This window comes from Sphaerodactylus townsendi, linkage group LG03, assembly GCF_021028975.2.
Source record: "Sphaerodactylus townsendi isolate TG3544 linkage group LG03, MPM_Stown_v2.3, whole genome shotgun sequence".
NCBI classification, from domain to species: Eukaryota; Metazoa; Chordata; class Lepidosauria; order Squamata; family Sphaerodactylidae; genus Sphaerodactylus; species Sphaerodactylus townsendi.
This window is the reverse complement of record NC_059427.1, coordinates 62,085,823-62,111,081: the sequence shown is the minus strand read 5'-3', so window position 1 is coordinate 62,111,081 and position 25,259 is coordinate 62,085,823. Positions and strand designations below refer to the sequence as shown.

The window sequence follows — 25,259 nt, the reverse complement described above, 5'->3', positions numbered from 1 at the left end:
AAGCAACTCTGCACACAATCTAATTATGATCAGGACTCAACATCATGTTTTGAGCAATTTGTTCTTTCTTTTTAATTTTTTTAAAAATTGTATCATCCAGTCTGATGCACTCAAAAAGGTTGCACACTGTTATGTCATTTAGTTGGCTCCAATAAAAGATATTATTTGAATTGCATTTTTTTGGAGGGGTGCATTATTTGTGACCTACCAATTCAAACATAACCACAACTGCAACATGCCACTATGGATTCAGTAAATCTCATGCATTTGTAATGCATAAGGATTGCTAAAACATCTGTCATGGCTGGTGAACTGTGTTTGCCCTGGTATGTCACAAATTCTTATGCCCTGTCTTATCTGATAAGTTTGGATTGGAAAGGGATGAATCTTTGTTTTCTGCTCTAGCAGATATTAGTACTGAATGCTCTGATGTAGGAAAACTCTTTGGGTAGAAGCCTGATTTAAACATCTTTTAGGAAGGGATGGTAATAGATAGGGGTAATGGTTACCTATATTGCTGCCACAGGATGTGAGATATCATTTTGACAAATCAAGGTTTCCACTGAGGAAATTGTTAGCTAACAAGATATTCATTATGTAATCAGCCTGTGGACTATAGCATCTTTGGCAGTAGTTTAGTTTCTGCTGGCTTATCTGTTTTCCCAATAATTAAAGACCGCATTTTTAATTGAAAGTAATTTCCAGTGAAAGCATTTTGGGCTTACTTATGAGTAGCCATGCCTCCGTCTGTGCTGTCCAATCACGTGGTGGGATTTTGTCCATTCTGTCTCTCCTTGTCTATTCTGTCTCTCCTTTGAATCCACATACTCATTCTTCAAATAAAGTATTAATGGATACGGTGTGTGGCTCTGTAATAAAACATCAGCCTTGTATTCTGGTCCCTCGCAGGTTCAGTTCTATTAGCTGTTAGGATATCGCTGTGTGAGATATATTGCTGAATTGCCACCAGTCAAAGCCCTGAATTCCAGTCACAGCAGAACTAGATGGATCAGCTGTCTAACAAGATATATGGCAGCTTAATTTGAGATGACTATAAGAATATTAGCACACATTTGAGAGTTCCTGGGGATTATATAAAGCTGTCTGTAGGAAAATAGCACATTTTTCAATGTCTATCTAACATGTTTTACACATACCTATCAAAGTAAAATGTGTTTGTGGTTATGAGGCTCATGCAGGCATTTGGGACCAGTTACTGGCCACAGCTCCTTGCTGGGTGTGCATCACCATCTGTAAAGTGTGGTGGTAAGGTATGAAAGGTACAAAGTCCTGATGAAGACAATTTACAAGTTTATCAAGCGAGTGCCTAGTGTATAATTCACTGGTGATATTTAGTAGGCTGATAGGTTTGTAATTAGATCGATCCTTTCTGCTTCCTTTTTTGAAGAATGGGACTATTTGCCTGGAGCTCCTTGTTGGATGTGCTGCATCACCATTCTGTAAAGTCAGGTAGTGGGCAAGGTATGAAATCTTGCACACATTAGCAGTGCCTCCTTTCACAGGCCATTAAAACCTCACAGAGCATAATGGACATTCTCTGCTTGCATTTATTCCTCTTCAGAAAGCACAGAAGCACATTTTTCTCCATCGAAGTTAATTCAAACATATTGGATTCCGAGGCCACCTTTCCCAAAAATCTAAACACCCTGTTCTGCACTTGGCTTTACAACTGGGGAGGCCTTTGGTTTTCTCCCTCTTTGCCTGCTGGCCCCTGGGACGACATTCGGCGGAGGCAGCGTGAAGTCACCCGCCTTCTTGCCCCAGCTTGGCAATGGCAAAGCTCTCCTGCCCTCTGTTCTGGACTGTCCCTAGGCTTGCCTTGTCAATCTGGCCCCGGGCTCTCGTCTGTATCCGCCTCCCTCCCTCCCTCCCTCCCTCGCAGGAGGGCGCAGGAGGACAGTCTCTCTCTCTTTTTTTCCCTTTTCCTTTTTTGCACGGCCGTTTCTTAGGAGGAGGCTGGTGGGCTGGGATGTTCTTCTGGCACCAAAGCTGGCGGGAGGGGGGCAGGAAGGCGGGAGACCTGGTGGGACAGACTGAGGTGGGTGGAGGGGGCGGGCATTATTCGTTCCCTTTGGCAAAAGCCGAGCAGTTGCAAATTTTTCCTCCGCCGTGTGGCTAGCCGGGAGCATCCTAGCCTTTCCAGACAAGCAGCAACAGCAGGCAGGGAGAAGACGAGGCGTCCCTGCCTATCGCAAGCCTGCCCTGCGCTGCTGTTGCCGCCTCCGCGGTTGGGAGCCTGCCTCTCCCCTGCCCCCCTCCATCTCCCAGTGCAACAGGGCGAATAGGGGCAGCCCAAAGGAACCTGTTCAGAAGTGGGCCCCGGACTAGCACCGACCTTCTTCTTTTCTCAGCGCCGCAGGCCCTGGGTGAGTAGTGGGATAGTGGCAGAATCCTGGATCCTTCCCACCTTGTCGGTGGACAGATGCACGAGGCTCCGGGGCAGTCCTAGGCGGGCATACCAGGTTTGCATTGTTGGCATTCCTGTTGGGGAAGGGATTTTAAGATACGGTGCCGTGTTCCTCGTCTCTATTTCGATTTGCTACTAGTAAATAATCACACCACCACCAGCAGCCTGTGTGTGATCTCGCAAAGTTTGCATCTTCTGCACTGCACTGCACTGGTGGCCTTTTGTAAAACGGAGGAAGTGCAACCAGGTGTTTCTATCAGAGTGGAAAGGAATTTCGACAGCCATATCTTCCTCACAGGTCCCTCTCCTTTTCATTGTTCTTCAGGTTGGAAAGAGTCATGACAGCTGAAAAGACTATTCCTATAATTAACGGCAAACCAGAGGATGCTCTGGATCCTGAAGCCTCAAGTACCAACTTGGTTCACAGCAACGATAAGAAAGTACATGAAAGAGGCCACTGGAATAATAAGGTGGAATTTGTACTTTCTGTGGCAGGAGAAATTATTGGGTTGGGAAATGTGTGGCGGTTCCCCTATCTCTGCTACAAGAATGGAGGAGGTAAGGTTGCATTTTCTACAGATTCATAATTTAAATATGCTAGATAAACTGCAAAGTACAATGCAGAACATCGTTTGATTCCAGAATAACTGTTTTGTTGAGGGGTTTTGAGACTGAAGCACCTGTGGCTTGATCTACCAGCCACACAGTCTGTGGCATATTCATTCAGATTAGGTTAGATATATCATTCGTCAAAAACACATTGGCTTAACTGGTTGGAAATCTTACCAAGGAATGATTCATGTGACTTCTCTGATCGTATTTTTCTGCTTTTAATAATTGAGATTGGTTTTATGTCCCAAGCATGACCTTTCTGTTCCTGAAGATTGTTAGTGAATGTTATAGATTTTAGATGCATTCCAGATGAGCCAAACTATTTTGGCTGTTTTATCATAAAAAATCTCAAACACTAATAAATTTAATATGGGCAGAAATTAGACAAGGTCTTATTTAATCAGATAAATAAAATGAACAGTGAATTAACTAGATGTTTATATAGATCTATCACCTTTACTGAGAATGTTGTGCATCCGAGTAAGTGTGGCCTTGACTGTGCAAAGACTTTTGGCGTAATAAATTTGTTATACATTTTTCTTCAAGGTTCCATGGAACTTTATTATTAAAACTTTTCTCACTGCATTCATATTGGCATCTGAAGTTCTGTCTGATTACAATACTTACAGAGATGTATGGGGTATTTAGTACTTGAACTCACCCCTAATGCAGTTGTTATTTAATATTTACAAACCAGTGGGCTTCAGTGTCATTGTTATGGAATATTATAATCTGCCACTTTAAATGGCTTTTTAAAAGAATTTATTCATTCAGTAGACACAGCCATGATAGCCACAAATTTAACTGCTGGCCACAGTTCAACACACAATTAAGTACTGATCTCAGTAGATTTAATTAAACAGCCCACTGTGGGATTGTGACCATTATGCTCACTGAAAGGAAACCTCTACATACAAAATGCTTGGAACATTCTGCATCAGTTGGATAATACTACCTTGCTTTGCTTATTAGTGAAAGAAATAAAGATTCTAAAAGACATTTTCAAGATTGTGAAATAGCCTGCAGGATTTTCCATGTTTTTCTTGGAAAACCAAATACCATAGCAAAATTTGCTTTTGAAACTGTTTTGTGTTTTGTAGTGTTTTGCAGCATTGGTGGGAGTGCTGGCAGAAAGAACTGCTGCTGAGAAACATAAGGCAGAGCTGTGTAGAGTGTATGGCACTAGTTGTATGATTCTTTGGATTTGGGCCAGAATGCTATGCTTGAGGGGCCATTCCGCAAACACTGTGAAGGCAACTTTTACATTCTTAGGAAGTGGATTAAATGAGAAAGGAGGAAGACAGAGCTGGTTATTGTAAGCAAAAGTGGGGGTATACGGTTGCAAACTCAAACTACACATAAATTATCTGGTTACATGTTATTTAAAGCACATAAAATAATGTAATCTAAAATATTAAATGTCAGAATATTTTGGGGTATTATTAATAGCTAACTAGTATGGAAGATGAGGGTTACTTGGGAGTGTGGATGTATTTTACAAAGTATTTAACTTTAAGCCATCTCGAACCAGAAAGAAAAGATGGGTATACGTATTTTAATAAATGTGAAGTCTGTCAGAATAAATACACCCTTCATAGTCAAACTATAGAATTTTTTTGTATATACTTGCAGAACTGTTCATTTTCAGTTTGTAATCAGGACCTTTGAATACAGTGAAACTTACCAGCGAATAAATATTTCACAGTCTTGAAATGTGAAATGAAACTGTCATTGGACTAACCCTGGATTCCAAAAATAACTCTGTATTTGTCTATCTTGTAAAGCAGCCCATATGGCATATCACAAAACAGTTCTTGAAGTAGTGTGAGGACCCTTCTGGACAGAGGGAGAAAGTTAAAAAAAAAGCCAAACTGCCTCACCAGATGTATGTATAGTGACTTTTGCATCTGGCCGAAGACATTTGTAAAATATATATTCAACCCAAATGTGTAACAGTCTAAAGTTTCAAATGCAACCCAAATGGATGAGTTGTAGCATGAGGAAAATGGTGTGTTAGTGTGAATATAAAGAAACCCCATAAGAGCTATTTTTCTCATTTGTTTCTCTGCCAAGAGTGCTGGGCCAAAATGATCTTCCTTCTCTTCGCGTTAACAAACACAAAATGAATTTGGTCCATTTGGTATGCTACATTTCTAAGACGCACAGTGTGTAGGTGTGTTTGCTTTTCTTCATTGCCTTCTGTTGATACACAGTGGCAAGAAAGCAAGATGAAAAGAACTTTTCCTTTCTTAAAGTGATACTGGTTGTTTATTCATAGCCCTGCTACCCAGGTTGTTTTTATTAGAGGAAGGTAAAGAAGTGGGATATACTAACTGTACAGTAGATGACCAGCCAATTCTCACTCACTGGAAGGATAAGTTTATTAAGACAAAAGTTAAGTAAGGAATAAAGTAATAAACACATAGGAACACTTTTATTTATTTGGCTATGAATCTTTTTCAGTGATTAGTTCAGTATGTTCCATTTAACTCAACATTTCATTTCAGCAACCTTAATTTCATTGAGAAAGTATTAGAGTAATGGTAATTCTGGCTAATGTACTTAAATAAAAGAGAAAAACCTCTCATATCTATTACTTAATTAAGTATGGAATCTCCATTGGGAGAGTCTTTAAATGGGAAAAAGGCTCCATACACAGCTGAGTGAAATGGTAGGATACAACCCTCTGTCTCTACTAACATTGCTCAGGTCTGCTATATTTTTACTTTTCCAAGGAATTCAGGGTTCCCCCTTATGTATATGTTGTTCATTTTTTTCTCCATTTTATCTTCATAGCAGTCATTTGAGATAAATTGCAGTGTGCATTGAAAGGTGCAACTGTTTAGGATGGTACAATTAGGTAAGGAAAACTTACAGGCCTTAAATCACTCATCCACGACATAAATGTCTGAAAACTAGTTCTTGGGCTGATTTTATCAATTTAGATTTTCTCCTCCTATAACTGGTACACTGATAATCTTTCAGACATGATCCTTAGTAGACAAAGGATTGTAGTTGAATTAATTAGTCTTAAACAAATTACATAAATTAATTACTGGAAACCCTATGAAGCAAATCAAGCAGTGGCATGAACTTTCAGTTATTTATTTATTTACTTCATTTTATAGTACATCTTTTTTTTCAGTGAAGCTCAAGTGAGTCTCCAAAGCATAATTTAAAAATTAAAGATGTTAGGTTTGATAACCTTGTGAATATTCAGTCTCTTTGCCTCTTCAATCACACATATTTTCATCAATATTCATATTTCATCTGTTGCTTCCTTGCTTTGTTTTATTTTTTCATAATTACTTCACTTGATATTTTATAATATTACATAAATGTGTATAAGGTTTCTTCATCTGTTGTCTTACCAGTCATTTTTGAATTAAAAATGCCAGTTTAAGAATACAGTCTTATCCCCAGGTGTAAAATTTTCTGTTCAATCAAAAAGTGAACATTTGCTGGCATGAGTTATGGCATATAGCGCCCAATAAGGATAATCTTATTACAAAGTTGTTTGTGTGTGTGGAATGTTAGAGAAACAAATATTTATCCTCACAAGTAACAGCATAATGTGTTCCATGGCATATTGTATAAACAGAACAGAGTGTAAGTGAATTTTTAATGGTTAGACATAAAGTGGGACCACTTTAGTATTTCGTTAATAAGTAAACACAAGGAAAAATTTTAAAATAGTCCAGATCATGTAATTCTCCAGACCTTCAAAACTGCTAGATTTATATTCTCCATGTTTCATAGTATTTTACTCTGCAAATAGCACTACTGATTGTTAGCAGACTTCTCTTAAAAACTGATATCCACATACTATGCAAGCCATGTAGATGCTGCTGAAAAAATCTTCCATGTGGCAACTGATTCCTGTCTGGAAATAATTTTTAGATGCGCTTGCTAAATGGAACATGGCCATTATATTACAAGCCTTCATGGTTCTGTTCCACGTATGTGGTGGACATATGGCTGCTTGATGCAACTTGATGGCTCCTATGTGCATTCTTTACATGTATTTGGGCAGCCCGATCCACCGGTCCAAGTGACCACCTATGGTGCCGAGGCCGCACTGCCCCACTGATACCAAAGGGGTTTCCTGGAGAAGGGAGAGGCTGCACAAGCGTGACAGCCTTCCTGCTGATGAGAAACCTCCATTGGGCTTCATAAACTTATGCTATGCAAAAGGGTAGCAGAAGTTGCAATTCTGGTTACCAGTGTAGTATGCTGAATGGCCAGGAGGGAGCTTACTAATGTCAGCTCCTCCCCCGGGCATGCCTGTGGCTCACCTGCACTATGCCGGCAGTGGGGGCAGGGCAGTGGGATACTGGCATCACGTTTGGTACCACATTTCTGTGCTGGGGGGATGAACTATGGTGGATGCATGCTGCTAGATTCTCCACTCCACCAGGGCTAGTGCTCCAGAGAGGGAAAATCTGTCAGTGTGGCCGGTGCACCACTCCCAGATGGGGCTCTTTGTCAGCATATTTTGCTTTCCAAAAATGGTTCTTCAGTTGTATGCATATGCATGCCCTTTACACATCATAGAATAACAAAGTTTATGTCAGAGATACTTCTGTATAATTTTTCAGTAAATGGGAAATAATCTCAAACTTATCAGCCTGTAAAGAAAAGTTTAAGAGTTAAAAAACCCTCTTGAAAACGACAAAGATTTAATAGACTTACCATGTAATCCAGAACATTGTTATTCTTTCCCATGAATTTCAGTAGACATGGGAAGTTAGGACTGTGCTGTTAAAGTAGATCAATGGTGCTTAGTGTTATGAAGACTGAAAATACAAATGAGGAGGGAAGCAAAACCAACAGCTAAAAGAAGTTGAAAATCTGCACCTTGAAGGAATGCCTGTATCACCAGCAATAAATTTATAGCACAGATAACCTGTCAGCCATGTGAGGAATATATAAGAGGACCCTTATCACCCAGTAAAGACCTCAATTTTTACCGCATGTAATACCTGGCTGGCATAAAAATGAACAACCCATATGTACCACTTATGAAATAATGGAAATGACTGAAGCATGTAGTAGAAAATAGTACATGATAAGCTTGCTGTCTGTATGTCCCCAAATGGAGTCTTATATAGGATGTATAATTCAACATCCATAAAATACAGTAACTTTTTTGTGTTGATTAATTTGTGTCTCACTGAGTCCTAGTCTATTCCTGCAGCATAACGTGGTGCCAATGATGTGTAGAATAGATTGCACCACTTCAAACTGTGAGTGAAAGGGTTTTCGAAGCTCCCAGTAATTAGTCATTCCTTGCAAGTGAAAGCATATCACAACATTCATGGGGTTAAGTATGAACCTTGCTGTCTGATGTCCTAATACTTTGTTTGTAGAGAATTTTTACATGATGAGACATTAAAAATGTGAACGTATCACCTGTAGTTTGAAGTGGCACGATCCATTCTAGCACCTCATTCTGCTGCAGTTGTAGACCAGGCCTGTAATAAGTAAAAGGGTAGATTCTTTACTTGTGTAGATATTCCTTTGCCATTGATGATGCTTCTCATATGTAAATGTGCAGGCTTTGTAAAATGATTAAGTGATGCTACATACTGTAGTATCATATGGTGAATGTATAGTAATTTGATTTATTTTATCTTTAATGCTGAAGTTAATCTGTGTCCAATGTTTGCTTTCAGGTGCTTTTCTCATACCTTATGTGGTTTTCTTTATTTGCTGTGGGATACCAGTCTTCTTCCTGGAAACTGCCTTGGGACAGTTCACCAGTGAAGGTGGAATTACATGCTGGAGAAAAGTTTGTCCATTGTTTGAAGGTATACATTTTCTCTTCCACTTTTGTTTTAACATATTTGAATATACCTTTGAAAAATTGCATATTTATAACAATTTTATGAGCAGAAGGACATTTCATTGTCTCGCACTGCAACTAATATTTGTTTTGTTTTACTTTATTTGCTTTGTTTATATTTTGCATTTCTTCCCAAAGTGACTTATATAATTTCCATTTTATCTGCACAATAATGCTGTGTGGCAAACTGAGTGTATATCACTGGGTCAAGGCCACTCAACAACTTTCATAGAATAGTGGGAATTGGAACCTAAATCTGCCAGATCTTAGTTTAGTATTCTGATCACTACACCATATTAGACATCATCACATGTTATTAAATGTCCACTCAGAGGCATGTTCCCAGCATGGTACATCAAGGGTTTTTAGGGTCACTGAGTGTCCAATGGTGATTTGTTTGGCTATGCAGGTTTTACAAACATTGTTTTGGTAGAAGCTGCCACCATAGCACAAGGATCTTCACTGTGTAATTTCTGCAGCCTGTTTGTAGCTGGTTCCACCTCCTTTAGCAGCTATTTTGCAGCAGCTATTTTGTGACTATGCCCCACCATGATGTGTTAGGATTCCAAACTCCTGTTTGCACCTCTGTTGTAAAGTCTACCCTCCAAAGCTGCCTTTTTGTCCAGGAGTCAAGAGATCAGTTGAAATTCCTGGAGAACTCCAGGTACCCCCTGGGAAATGGTAAACTTAGCCTGACCTCTAGGACCAATGCAACTGCTTAATCTATGTTGTTGCCTTATTCTTCATTTATTTCATTTCATTTATTAAATTTGTAATCTGCCCTTCCTCTTTTGGGCTCAAGGTGGCTTGCAGCAATTTATAAAAATACAATAATAATGTCAATAACCATAAAACAAGAATTAAAAATGTACAATTCCTACTCATAATCATTATAAATCATAATCACGTACAATCATTATAAAACCTTGATGGCAACTGACATTCATATTATATATTTAAATTCCTATGGCTATAAATAGGGGCAGGATGGAACAGCAGAGGAGAGGGAGGCCATAGATGGAATGTTGCTATCTCAGCCACAAGCCTGGAAAAATAGCCCTGCTTTACAGGCCCTATGGAACTCTATCAGACCCCTCAGGGCCCAGTTCTCACCTGTCAAAGAGCTGAAAAAGCCCTGGCCATAGTTGAGGCAAGCCAGATCTCTTTCTGGCCAGGGATAACTAGCAAATTGTTGTTTGCTGACCGCGGTGCTCTTCAGGGGACATAGCAAGAGAGGTGGTCCCACAGATATGCTGGCCCCAGACTGTTTAGGGGTTTAAAGGTAAGTACCAAACTGTTAAATCTAATTGGGTACTCCACCTGGTTGAAGCAGCTTGTGAAGCACTGGTTGATTGTTCATATGCTCCGATTTCCCAGTTAGGACTTTCTGATGCATTTTGTACCAGTTGGAGTTTCTGGATCAGGCCAAAGGGTTAGCCCTGTGTAGATTGAGTTGCAGCAGTCTAGCCTAGAGATGACCATTGAATGGATCACTATGGCTAGATCAGATAAGGTGCCAGCAGCCTTGCCTGATAGAGGTGGGAAAATGGAGGGAGGAACCACAAGTCACACAGATGCTACTGACAGTCAGCCTCAGAATTAATTGCAAGCCTTTTAGGGTTGGCAACCAGTAACTTCTAAATCCTTGACTTCTTTCCTCCTAAAGCCCAATTTACCTCATTAATTCTGAGTCTCAGTGTGATGGACAGGAAGCTGTCTTGCATCTGAAGGAATAAACAGCCATTCCACTGCACCTTTTGGAGTGGTGCTGTTGTAGCATCTAATCACATTTGAGAAGGGGATGGAATATTAGAAGGAACAGAGGAGAAAGGGAGTTCAGATCTGCTTTAGGGAAAGAACAGTGAAAGTTCAGGTGTTTAAAGAATAAGAGCAAACAGAGTAAAGGGTATGTGTGGTCTACCAAGTAGTGTGGCAGAGTTGTTTATCTATGGCAGAGACTCATGATTCAATTGTTAGACCCACCTCTGGGAATGAAAAAAATTAGTCTAACTTTTGAGATAGGTCAGGTTGGTTTGGGTAGAATCCTGAGAGTATGGCCGTTTCCGCACAGCCCAAATACAACGCCTTAGGGACGGCAAAAATGCCATCCCTAAGGTGCCATTCGCACAGGCGGTGCTGCTGAAACGCAGCAGCGCCGACCTGGCTTCCTTCCACCTCCCCCAGGGCGGTGTCAGGCCGCCCAAAAAAACCTCCCTCCTGGAGGGAGGTTTTTGAAAAACAGCGAGTTCCCGCCGGCGTGGTGCGAATGGCACTGCCGTAAACACGCTGTTTTCCCCGTCGTCCTCACCTCATCGTCCTGTGTCACTCTGCTGGACTGCTGGGACCCTCCCTCACTGTCCTTTGACCCCTGGAGGTCGGAGGGCAGCATGGGCGGGTCTTAATAGTCCAGCAGGGCGACGCAGGACGATGAGGTGAGTGTGGGAGGGACGGGGAAGAGGCTGCTCCATGTGGAGCCGCCTCTCCCGCGCCAGCCTCTGTGGGGGCCACTTGCACGCTCCCATGCGAACGGCCCCCACCCCTCCACCGGCAGGATTCCTGCCGGTGCAGGGGCGCCCTTTCCGCAGTGCAGAAAGGGCCTATAAGAGGATCCAACCTGGTGGCTAGTCAGTAAAAGCCTGTTTTTTCCTAAATGCATAAGAAATTCTGACCACTCTCTGAAGCCATAGATACTTTAAATTTGTGCCTTAATCTGGTTTCTGTTTATATGGAGACCTGTGCTGGTGATCTGTTCCTTTGAACCAACCTGTAAATAAATAAATTTTAGTTGTTTATATACAAATCTAGCCTCAGTGAGCTCAATATTTATCTCCTGGTGCATTACAAAACTTATCTCACAGTGGACAACCCAAAGCCATAAACTTGCTACCTTTAGAAAGCTGAGGGCAAAATTTATAGATTAAAGCAAACATAGATCTCTAAAAGTCACAGGAGGCTCTGTGTGTCCCCTCAGGAGGGAAAAAAGTCTGTCACACCCAGACAATCAGTTTTCTACTTTGAGTTTTGTATATATATGTAACAATTATATCTTCAATATTATTTTTCATTGATAATGGCTAGAAGCCTATCTAATTGGACAATTCTGAACAAACTATTCTGGTTTTTAATGTATGTATTTTTAGACTTTTATTGTTTTACTCTGTTGTTCACAACCCTGAGCCCCTTGGGGGAGGGCAGTTTATAAGTTTAATAAACAAACAAACAAACAAACAAAGTCATACCATTCTAAGCTCACTGACTTCAATGGACTTAGAAAGATGTACCTCTGCCTAGCATGATAGAACAAAAAAGATTTGAGAATCTTAGAATTTGAACAAATAATTCATTTCTGACTCTTATTCCTTATGTGTGTGCGCTTTTAATTAAGTCTAAATTTTTGTTCTTTATAGGTATTGGATATGCTACCCAGGTTATTGAAGCACATTTGAATGTTTACTACATCATTATTTTAGCATGGGCTATCTTTTATCTGTTTAACTGCTTTACCACAGAACTCCCCTGGGCAACTTGTGGACATGAATGGAATACAGGTATGGACACTATCAAGGTAATTATTTACCTATTTGAATGTATTCAAGCAATAACAGGGTATAATTATTTAATATTTATGAGATCAAACTGCACGATGGTGGAAATTAATGGACCTGAATTCAAATCTGTGTCAGATCTTGCTTAAAATGTTAAGTCTCAATAATTAATGCTGATTCCTAATGTGATTTCATGCATTTTTCTTGGAACCTTTTAAAAAAGTTCTAGTTTTTTAAAAAAAAACTATTTTAATTCCAATATTTATTAGTGAGGTAGATTGTACCAATCAAGAAAGGTAGACCAAACAAAAACAAAATGGGAGATGGGCAGCCCAATCCAGGTGTGGGGGATCCCCCTCTGGAGCCAGCACAACCCTGTGCCAAAATGGGTGCCCGTTCTGCTAGTGCAAGAGCCAAAAGCACCAGTGGAGGGGCAACTTATGGGACCAGGTGGACGCTGTGTGGCTCCGGAGCACCCGACTTGCAAACTTCTGTCCTTGCCCAGGCCCGCCAGTGCATAGCATGCCTGGGGGGGAGGTGTTTCAGGGGTGGGCAGAGGGTAGAGCCAACCATAGTCGTCTTCCACTTCCTTTCCTGTGCTGGTTCAGGGGCCCTCACAGATACACCATCTTTTTTATGGTGTATCTGTGAAGGCCCCTTAATCCCCAGTGGGGGTTAGGTTTCTTTTCTTCTGGGCTTACTGCACTGTGGGAAAGCCCCTTGGAGGGGGTGGGGTGGCACCCAAGCGGCACTGTTCTTGCCAGCCCATCGGCTGTGGAATGGGCTGTTAGCTTGTTAAGCAAGGTTGACTATGAGAGGGGGGGAAAAGACAAAAAGGAATGGCAAATTGGCTTTGTAGAATGCCATTTTGCATAATGGCTAGAGTAATGGATTGGGATTGGAGGTAACTGAGCTGAAAAATCACTGAGTGTGTTCCGATCAGTCAGGCCCATATTAAGGCATACTGAGGTCTTAAACCCGTGGTGGCGAACCTTTGGCACTCCAGATGTTATGGACTACAATTCCCATCAGCCCCTGCCAGCATGGCCAATTGGGGGCTTATGGGAATTGTAGTCAATAACATCTGGAGTGCCAAAGGTTCCCCACCACTGTCCTAAAGTATGTCAAGAGATCCCATAGCATTGCAAAAAAAGTGTATTATTCTAACATTGGACTTCAGAGGGTTTTTGTTGTTTGTTTTGTATTTAGGGGTCCCTCATAATCTGATGTCCTAGACTGTAGTTTAACTTGTGTGTAAATACAGCTGTGGGACCAGTCACCAGCATTCAGCTTAGGGTGGTATTGGAGAAGTATGCTGCACTCAACTTCTCATTGGAAGAGGTGTGGGATAAAAATGTAATAGATTATATTATGTTGCATGGAGATTAGGGTTAGGGTTGCATGCTATAATCCTGTTTATCTTGGTCCAGGATGCTGTAAGCTGTTCTGAAATTAGACATGTTTTAGAGAGAGGGGAATTTCTTGGAAACACACATCAAAGTCAAATTTGCCTTTGCCTTTCAAAATGAGAACTCGTTATTCATCATGATCTTTAACTATTTATTTATAGTGGCGATTAGTGTCAAAAAAAGTATATATTTAATGAATTGGCATTGTACCTTATTTCAGTGTCGTTCGCATTATTTAAAGAAGTTTAATATATCTTTCATTCTTTCAGAAATCTCAATAGAGAATCCCAAACTAAATATGTTATATACTAGCTGTGATATAGAGTATATATATATGATGATTTGTGAAAACTTTGTATTTTGGATTGACAGGAGTAATAGCATGTGAAAATAGAAGGGCTGGGATCCAGATAGGCTCAATGCTCTGGGTACACACAGTGCTTCAGTGCACGGCAGGAGTAGATGAGGGAACTGTGCCATGTCAGTAACTCTTTGCACTTAGTAGAATGCCATTTTTGAAGGGTTCCTTGACATTTGGAGATGTGTCTCGGACTACAATAGGAATAGAACGGTAGAAAAACCCTTGTGGAAGACAGTATGAAATAATTTAATATCTTATCGTTTAATGTTGCATAAAACACGTTAAATTAAGTAATCATTTTTTGTTTGATCCTAATTGAGTTAGTAAATTAAACTGGAAACAGATCAGACTGCCTTAAATGATACATCTTTTGCTTTGATATACCTCATATCCATAACCTCATAATTTAAATCTGAATTGAAATTGCTATCTGTGTTTATGTTCATTGTTCAAATCTGAGGGTTTTTGGAAGGTGAATTACAAATCTGGCAACAGGTCCATCATAAATTATAGACATTCAGTATCATTTTTGGCATCTGTGTAGGGAAGTTTAGCCAGTGTTGAACACTGTCCAACTAATATCTGTCAACTCAACAAAGGACAACCACTTTGATCTGTTTCCACTTTTTCTCTAATGCCAGAGGTGCATGCCAAATGGTAGCTTTCTCACTTGCCATATTAAGATCATTGTTAAGCTGCTGCTAATAGAAAGTGATTCCCAAGCTACCTATAGCCAGTGGAAACTGAACTTCAGTCAGCCGATTGAAGCCATGCATGTTTTAACTCCCTGGCAATCAGAGCAACTCAAGGGTTTTTCTTTTTTATCAGAAACTGGGTCGGCTCTTTCAATTTTAGCAGTGCAAACAAACGACCGAACAACAATCATGGTGAACATCTTGTTGAGGAGGACCAATGTGAATTAATTATCAAAGCATATGACAGAACCTTGTTTTAAAATCTTTGCAACCATATTCTAAGCAACTTCAAAAGTTTAAAATAAATGTCACAGCAACTTGGTTTGTGATTCTTTTGTAGAACATTGTGTGGAATTTCAAAAACTTAACATGAGTAACTGCACTCATCAGTCCCTGCAAAATGCTACTTCTCCAGTTATGGAATTTTGGGAGTAAGTATACCTACACTTTTATTCTAAATTTACCCACGTATTCTTTCTCAGTATACTAAAATCACAGGAAGCAACCGAAAATTGTAAAAAGACAGCATTAAATGACATACCTTTGGCTAGAAGCTGGTTTTGCTTACAATTAATGAAGTATTACAAAAATTTAAAGAATAACAATTTCTAGTTAATAAATCATATCCCTCTTAAACTAAGTAGCAGTTACATTACACCCTGTTTCACATAAAGGTCAGTTCAAGTGCAGCAGTTGAGATATATGCTTCCACATTAGAATATAGTCCCAGATAATATGAGAATTATTATTCATTTTTATGCACTGCCTTTGTCAAAACCATTATTTTGAGCATTATTGAACATGGTACTTTGATACAAGAGCATTTATGCCAAAATGTACCTTCACTTTCAAAGTTTTAAACAGATGAAGGGGGGAGGGCTAGGTAGGCACTAGAACCCAGGCACAGCATTCTACAACAACGAAGGTCCAACATGCTTTATTCTGTGGCGGAGAAATGTACAATCTACTAACAGCTTTATGTGAAACAGTGTATACTAAGGAAACATTTGCATTGAGGAAATAATCTCTTATATTTGTCTAATCTATTAAACAAAAGTCTATCACAATTTGTTCCATTAGTTTCAAAAGAGATTAGTCATGGCTAACTTCAGATGGGTTGTCTTTAGCCGAGGAATTGTGATGAAATATTGTTACATGTTGTGAAGCTATAAAAGTTGGAGACCCAATTTGGAACTCTGCTTTTATTTTATATTAATACCATTAAGGTACTGAATTTTAATATGGTTGATTTATTTTGGATTTTAAAGGTGGCTTTACTGAAGGAAAATGTAAGTTGCTCATATGTAAGGGACTGTGGTGCCTACAGAATATTATTGTTGTTGAGTACTTAATGCTGCAGTCCTCCTCACAGTTTCCTTGGAGCCTATACAAATATACTTGATAGACATATATAGAATGTGTTTTAGGTGTACTGTGCACTTAGTATTCATATTAGCTGGAAAGCATTGTGGAATGACAAATGAATTATTTTGACATAGCCTAATGAAGTTATATAATAGTAAGTTTGAAAAAAAATCAGTCTTTTGCAATGCAAACTGTAATTCACAGGTTTGAAGCATTAAACTATATATACCTTCCAATCAACAAGAAGCAAAAAACCCAAAGTGATTGAACAGTTAATTTTATGAATGAAATATCACACCCGAGTCCTTTAAGTCAGTGAAAGAAGAACTAACTTCATTGTGTTAGCTTTGTGAGAGTGTATAGTATGACCATCCTGGTAGTCATACCAGACAATTACTCTCTTTTCAAGAAAGGTTTTTGGAAGAAAGTGTAAAATATTATTTTTAGCCCAAGCTTTGGTATTCAGTTGTTTTAATCTGATCTTCGGATCATGTTTATTTACATTTTATTTTTATTTTAGGATGAAAAATTGGGGTGGGTGAATTAGATCTTAGCAGTTAAAGGGTTTCTTTGGATATGCATAGCTGTGTATTTCCTACTTGGTGAAAAATGTGCATGAGACTCTTTTGTGACCATTCCTCTTTTCTGACCATTCCACTTTTCCATGATCAGGCCAAAGAAGCACAACAGTTTTGTTCATAGTGTGCATGTGATTTGATTAGCTCCTGTTGTGCAGTGTATATGGAATATTAGCACTTATACTAAATAGGGAGATTTATTTATTTATTTATTATCGTATTTATATACCGCCCCATCCCCTGAGGGCTCTGGGCGGTGAACAACAGAATGCTGTTACATAAATAATCGTAACAATAAATAGGTAATATAAAATACAGCGCCATTAAAACATAAAACATAAAATTACAGCATACCACTTGGCGTCCAGTATAAACTATAAATAAAACCCCTCCCAGAGAGGGGGACGGCAGGTCTAGGTGTCACAACTCCCCAGATGTTAAAAAGGGAGCGACTCCCCAGATGTTAAAAAGTGGAGCAACAAAGAGGGCGCCCACCCCTCACACAGGTGGCTCCCTCCCAAAAGCCCGTGGAACAACTCCTCGGTCTTCACAGGCCCCGCGGAACTCTCCCAAGATCCTGCAGGGCCCGGACAGTTGGAGGGAAGAGTGTTCCACTTTGTGGCAGGGGCCAGGGCAGAAAAGCCCTGGCCCGGTAGAGGCCAGCCGGGTCATGAGGGAGGGGCCGTGGAACCAATTAGTAAACTGGCCTCTGCCTGAACCCAGAGGTCGTAGGGACATATGGGGTAAGGCATGGTCCCTAAGGTACGAGGGCTCCCAGGTCAGCAAGGCCTTGAAGGTTAAATAACCCATACCTTTGTGGATACGATTTGGAATTCCACCTGGGAGCCAGTGCAGCTGGCTTAATACAGGCTGGAATATGAGTCACAGTAGGCACCTCCTGTAAGTAAATCCGCTAGCTGTTGCATGCTGGACCAGCTTTAACTTCCGAATCAAGCGCAAGGGCAGGCCAGCGTAGAGCGAATTACAATAGTCTAGCCTGGAGGTGACTGTTGCATGGATCACAGTGGCCAGGTCCGCTTGGGAGAGGAAGGGGGCCAGCCGTTGGGCCTGACGGAGGTGGAAAAACGCAACCCGGGTTGGATGGGCCACCTGGGTCTCCATCGAAAGAGACGAATCCAGGTGGACCCCCAGGCTGCGGACGGAGGGGGTTGGTGCCAATGAGGCCCCCCTCCCACTCCGGCAGCTGGAAATCCCCAACCTCTCCCCCACACCCTAGCCAGAGGATCTCCGTCTTTGATGGGTTTAGTTTTACAGATAATGTTTATGTGTTCAAATGAAATGTATCTAGGTTCATTGCCTTCTTATTGCTACCATCAGTCCACCACCATCTCTTATCCTATGATATGATAATTCAAGGAGTGCCTTTTGCATAGTTATGGGCTGGTACTCCCTTGGCATGTGCATTTTATAGTTGTCTGTGGTTTTCTCAGCAATTATATAAGCTTATTGCGGGTGAGATGCAAAGGGTGAGATGCAAAGCAAGCCTCTCCCCCTGTAATGGGTTTTACTGGGGCTGTAGCAACCCCCTGCCCCCTGTTTCTGGCATGACACTTGCCTTCTATTTGGGGTAAGTTGGGCAGGGGAGGGGATGGAATGTCGCACACTGATGATACCCACTTTGTGAGTCGTTGCGATGTTCCATCCCTTAGCCATTTGTTGGTTAGAATGATTCATTGATAATTATTCTGTAACTTTGCTATGGCAGCTGTTTTTACCAGTAGCTTAGGAGTGCTTGTTAGTTATGTTTGCCCTGGACAGTGTGATAGTTGGGTGGCTGTCCTGCTGTTCTTCTAGTCATGTACTACTGTCTGATTCTGAATGTGCAGAGTGTAGCAACATCCAATCAGGAGGGAGATAATGTTAGAATTTTGAGTGAGAGGAGAACAAATTAGAGTAAACTGAAGATTCCAGTGGTTGTTCTGGAGAGAAAGGATCTATCTGCATAGGGGATCAGTGGACTAGAAGCCTGGTTCAGGTAGAGCAGGCTGGTTATTTGAATCATGTTACTTAGGAAAAGTGGTCTTAATTCAAAATAACTATGTCTTCTGAAGGACGTAAATAGGATATACCTGGATTTTTGTGACTGTGGAGTCTGTCTGCTTTGAAGAACTCCTAAAATTAGAGTTGTCATACAGTGGTTGACTGGAAAAGTTGTCAATCAAAGTTGAAAGTGTGTTTAAAATTTGAAGAGAGTTGATTTATATTGATCTCCCTCCTAGACAACAAAAGAAGAGGTTTGCTTCAGAACTGTGAGGAGGTATTTTTGCTGTAACATTCAACCAACAGACACTGTTAGACATTAATATTATTTAATAAAGGAGTAAATAAATCTGCTTTCTGTTTTGTAATCCTTCCTCCTGCACCTCTGTCATGTTTACAAATAATTCATCTTTCTCACAATAACATTCACATTAATATAGCCATTGAATTGCAGTATGTGTCATATTTGTTTAAAACTCATCAAATGGGATTGTTTTCACAAATAATGCTAAAGATAAAAAGGGTCTTTAGACAGCAATAACTGACTGAAACTCTGCATTAATTAACCATATTTTTCTGCTGTGAGGAGGAAGAAGAGTGCAGAACTGCTGATTTCTCTCTCTTCTATTAGCAGAGCTGTACTTAACACAAGAGTGAGGAAGGGCAAGTTTACCCCTTCCCTGTCCTTACCGCAGCTTCTTGGTCTACACAGTTGTTCTACCATGCAGGTACAGCAACCCCAGGAGTGACTTTTCCAGGGGCTGGAAGGGGCTGTAGGAGAGAAAAGGAACATGGAAAACCTCTGTGATCTTTTCATGGATGCACCATTGACTACAAGACCATGCTGTGAAACACTAAAGCACTTCTGAAATTCAGAATCTGGAAAAGGAATAATTCAGTGAAACAGTCAGTCTCCCTTTTGAATGATTGATGAAAGATGGAGAACCTTTCAGCAAATGTTGAGTAGGTTCTGTGTGATTTTTCCCCATGCTGTGCTCAGTAGACATAGTATTCAAAGCAAAGGGATTACAGTATCATTCAGAAAGCATACAGTATTCAGTATATCATACAGTATTCAGAAAGCAGCATGTAGATGTATGTACAGAGGCAGTACGGAAAGAGAAATTAGGAACCAGGGGCTTTTCTGCTTGCAGTAAAAATGCTGAAAGCCAGTGTGGTGTAGTGGTTAAGAGCAGGTGGTTTGATTCCCCACTCCTCCACCTGAGTGGCAGAGGCTTATCTGGTGAACCGCATTCCTACATTCCTGCTGGGTGACCTTGGGCTAATTACAGTTCTTCGGAACTCTCTCAGCCTCACCTGCCTCACAAGGTGTCTGTTGTGGGGAGAGGAAGGGAAAGAAGCTTGTAAACCACTTTGAGTCTCCTTACAGGAGGTAAAGGTGGGATATAAATCCAAACAACTCCTCCTCCTCCTCTTCCTCTTCTTCTGAGTTTTCATAAAACATTCAATAGTCATAATAATAATTTTTATTATTTGTAAAGTAGGTTATTAGCAAAGTCCCGTGCAAGTCGTCAGTAATCATTCCCTTGTTAATACATCATTCTTATAAGGACATATTTTTAAAGACCCACAGCCTTTCAGGGACAAAAGAGTTAGATGTTCCCCTGAATACAATGCTGAATGTATTTCATTAAAGTAATTTTTTTCAGAAGCTGAACTGAACAGCCACTGCCATCTTTAAATTGGATAAATGTCTTACACTTTTGGTACATGAATACAAATCCAGAAGTAATGAAGAGCATTTGTGTTAGTGATTTCAAAAAAAGTACTTTTTTCATTTTAGTTTATGAATGAAAGTGGACATATATAATGACTAAAGGAAGGGATTGTAAATCTAATTTGACCAGTTCAAATTGGAATTAGTACCATAAATCTACCAGAGCTTCAACAGTTTTGTAATAATGCAATTTGTATGTGTGATTCTAGAGATCATGGGGAAGATTTCCTTATTTCTGTCATAAAGCTATAAGGTGGGGATACCACTGAACTCTCTACATTCAAATGTCTCTACTGAAGGTGCTGTCTATGTTAGGGGTGTATGAAATAAAACTCAACAATGTTCAATTCTAGGTCAGGTTTTTTTTTTAAGTTTTCTTAATATCAGAATGGAATCTAGTCATACTGGGAAATCAAAGTCATACTGGTCGTCATTTCCATTATATTCAATTGGATACACATTTCAACACGTAAACTCAAATTAGAATGATCTTCTCGGGTGTTGCAGTCCTAATGTGAGGTATTCTTATTGCCATATTTCAAGAAAATGGGCTAGTAGTCACAAAAATTACCAAAGTTCTAAGAGGCAGTAAACGTCTCAGATATAGGGAGCTAGTTGCCTGGTGTGTGATTGAGCTTTTCAGCCTTTTAAGAGAATTCTGATTTAGGACAGGGATTTTTTAATATGCAGAAATGGCAAGTGACTGGCTGTGCTGCGTTGATATCAGCATTTTTCTTAAGTTTGGCTGGACAAGAGAAACTCTGGTACAAACTGTAGAGAATAGTAAAATAAGGCAGCCGGACAAGGTTAGTCTCTCTCACCCACAGACTCCATTTTTGTATTAAAAACAGACCTCTGTTTTATGTGTGAGAAGACATTAAGACTACTTTTGCTATTTTGAAATACAATAAAAGTATCTGAGATCATTTGGATCCCAAATAAATAGCTCTCTTGTACATACAGACGTGATTTGATCTTTCATCACAGATATCTACCATATGACTATGTTTATTTGCACTCTACTATCATGGAAACCTCTGCTGTTATCTTCCCATGATTGTAGATCAGAGGTTCTGCCTATTACCATGGATTTGTATGTTGTTTCCAGCATATCTATTTGCTTGTCAGCATGCACATGCAAAGTCTTTTTATTTGTTGCCTATTGTACTGTGCAGATCTTCCTAAAGTGTGGAGGGTGCTGGCTCTCTTATATCCTCACCAATTTGCGCTGTCTAAGAGAACAAAATAGCTCATACAAATACATGATGCGTTCTTGTCTACAATTAGAAAAGCCGGTGAGACAGTGACCCTTTCCACACAAATCACCTAAAACATTTGGAAAACATTTTCAATCCCTCCACCCCATATGTCTGCACTCACCCCCTTGAAATGACTCATGGCTGCCATTATGTGTCCCCGCACTTTTTAAATTAGTTGAATTGGTGTTTCAGTGCTCCATAACTTTGTGCTGCAGTTCTCCATACCTTGTGTAATTGATGCCTCAAATAATACCCCCCAATAAAAAACACTCACAGAAATAATAAAATAAACAGGCAAGTGGGAACGGAGAGTGAACTCAGAAAATAGCACTTAGGAGGAGGTTTGGGGATGGGAGAGAGCATGGAAATGTATTAAAGAGATTGCACAGGACTGAAGCTGTTTTGAAAATGTTTCAGCCAAAATAATATTTTTAAAGAGGATTCTATGAAAATGCTTTGAGGCTGGAAATAAAACATTTTCAGATCCAAAGTGGGGGGATGGGACACACACACAGTGCAGTACTCTGTTGAGGAAATGTTTTATTTCTTGCCTCAAAATGTTTTAAAAGGTTTGTGCGGAGAGGGCCAGTTAAATAATTGGCAGGATGGAAACATTGTATGAAATAGGATGAGACCGACTGGCTAATTGTTCTGACTGGACAACATATACATATGTACATATCTTCTGAGTAATTCTGTGCCCATTCTGCCTCCTTTGAAGCTCCTGCTCTTGGAAAAACAGAGCAAGCAGCAAGGTGCCAAATCAGAAAGTTTAGTACTGGTTCTTAGTACACTTTCAGATGGGTGTGATCTGTGCTGTTTCTTAAATAATAAATTAACAACTTTAGATCTGTGCTTGCTCTGTGTTTCATATGTGTTTATTGTCATATACTGTGATGTTGATGCACTTGACTTAAAACGGGAAGGATGTACGAAGGATAAACTATATCCTGTCTCTTCAGTGATTCCTGGTTTACCGATGTCCTGTTCTTTAAGAAGAAATCCTATGAAAAACTCATGGTCAACTGGTTTTTAAAATTCTTCTATCTATTCTATAGATTTGTGTAACTACACAGAGACAAAACAAATTACTGTATATACTCGTGTATAAGTTGATTTTTCAGCACATTTTTTATGCTGAAAAAGCCCCCCTTGACTTATATTCGGGTCTTATACTCTACATACGGTATTTATATACAACTGTATGTGCTCTGTTTGTGTAACCCAGGGTCCATTAGGGGGAGCTAAAGAGCTCAGATTTTCCATATAAGGAAGAAAAGGCTCCATTTCCTCAGAATTGTTAAAAGGCCAGAGTTCAGTTGTTATGAACTGTATTTGCATAGTTCAGGGCTACCCTTGAAGGCTTGACAATAAGGAGAGAGGGCTCAGCAAAGAACAGCAAAGCTGCAAGTCCATCAACAGTGCCACAGGACACAGCTAGAGAGAACTGTAAAGGACTAAGACCCTGCTAGTCTGTTTTGCATAGCAGGCCAGAACTATTATATGTTGATTATTGGTTTTCCATATTTCATTGTTATACTGCACACTATTGTTTATGAAACAGAAAACAGATTTAAAGTTTCTTTTGTTGTAAGTCTGGTGAATGTCAAGGGTCACAAGGTGGGATCACACTGTCAAAGACTTGAACTCCTTTTCCATTTCTGATAATATCCATCTTAAAATCTAAGTTGGGTTACATTTGGACATACAGATGAGGAGGAGGAATCCAGTTTTGAAGGATTTTAACTCCTGTGTTTTAGCTTGGTTGCTGATTGAGCTAAGGTTTTTGTACTTTTACCGTTATTGTTGATACCATATTGTTTTTGTTTATCCTCTTTTTCACTTACAAAGCTAGTTTACTGTTTTTCTTTGAAATAAATATTAAAAATCATTTAACCTACTGATGCCTCAATTAATGTAATTTTATTGGTATCTATTTTTATTTTTGAAATTTAACAGTAGCTGCTGCATTTCCCACCCTAGACTTATACTCGAATCAATACGTTTTCCCAGTTTTTTGTGATAAAATTAGCTGCCTCGACTTATATTTGGGTCGACTATACACGAGTATATTTGGTAGTAAGAATTCTTACGTTTGTTTTAATATATAATGTTCACAATACTGAAATATAATGATTAGTTACTATTTGAACAAGTTATCAAGAATATTCAACTTTGAATGAGCAGGGCTACTTCCTTTCATCCTTTCAAAGGATAACAGTGAGGAAAATTAGGTTTTAGTTCTGTTCTTGTACAATAGCTTACCCAGGAATTCTGTCAGTGTTTTACTTTGCACATTGTTTACTAACCTTCTTCAATAAACCAAATTAAATGCTTCTATAGGTACACTTTTAATTTGAGGTCTATGGTTTTCCTATCTCCGTCTCCTTCATCAGCCCAAAATGTACTTCCAAATCATGTTTCTGGAACAGGATTTTGAAAAGCATTTCAGACAGCTGCAGGAAGGGGATAATTGGAAATCTAGAGGTGGAAATCCTTGCAATCATATGGATGTCTGTTCTGGGTCCAAACTTCATGCTTCTGTTTGTGAAAGTTTTGTCAAATGTTTACAGATTCAGAAAACCATATTTGGATTTAGTTTAACTTTTCTTTTTCAGTTTTTAACTAAAAGGTGTAAGATAGGTCTTCCATAAAGTGGAAGACAGTTTCCATATGCAGAAGAGCTTCTTTAGATCCAATAAATAGTGATTCAAGTGTTGTAGAATATCCAGGTTAAGATAGCTATTCACAATAATTAATTGTGATCCATCATGATGCTGAAAACAAATATCCAATGGGACTCAGACTTACTTGAGATGTAGACATTATAGAGGAAGAAAATCTTCCACAAAGTGAGGTGTTCCAGCTGAGGGAAGTCATTGGTAAAATATCTGCTCACTGGCTCTGTTTGTCTTTTACTCTGATCTGGAAAATGAGCTTACTGCTTCTTAGGAGAGGTTTGGGTAAATGGAGGTGACATTGTGGTGAAGTTATTTCCACCTCTTTGTTAGTTGAGTAACAACCCAGACCTCAGCTAAAGAAAACCTAGTTGTTAGCCTGTCATTCACTAGAGTAGGTGGCATATCGTTGATATTTTCAACTAAAGCTCAGTGAAAAAAAACATTTTTTGTGAAAGGAAAAGAGGCTGCACTCTATGGAATGAAAAGGTTAAAAAACCCTCAGAAGGTGCAAAAAAAGGAGAGAGATTTTCCTGCTTCATTCAGGCTCCATATAACTGCAGGAGACACATTGTTACTAATCCCCAAAATCCTATAAAAAGTCATTAGCAACTATGTGCCTGATTCTGGTATATTGCACCCTCATACACATTCAATTCCTTGTGCAGTTGCTTTTTGTGTTCAGTCTGAAGAACATTGAGGTGTGCCAGACTCGTCGGTTTCTCTTCAGTTCACAGAAGGCCGT

The 25,259-nt window shown here is 39.7% G+C and overlaps 1 protein-coding gene across 1 annotated transcript in view; it reads left to right on the top strand.

Annotated features, from left to right (window-relative positions):
• The first annotated feature begins 2,085 nt into the window (after positions 1–2,085).
• The window catches only part of SLC6A11 (solute carrier family 6 member 11), a 139,287-nt gene continuing 116,113 nt past the window's right edge, over positions 2,086–25,259 (top strand). The window contains exons 1-5 of the mRNA XM_048487871.1: positions 2,086–2,387; positions 2,754–2,986; positions 8,716–8,850; positions 12,293–12,433; positions 15,236–15,326. Of these exons, the coding sequence (XP_048343828.1) occupies positions 2,767–2,986; positions 8,716–8,850; positions 12,293–12,433; positions 15,236–15,326 (587 nt within the window). The 5' untranslated portion in view covers positions 2,086–2,387; positions 2,754–2,766. The remainder of the gene's footprint in view (positions 2,388–2,753; positions 2,987–8,715; positions 8,851–12,292; positions 12,434–15,235; positions 15,327–25,259) is intronic.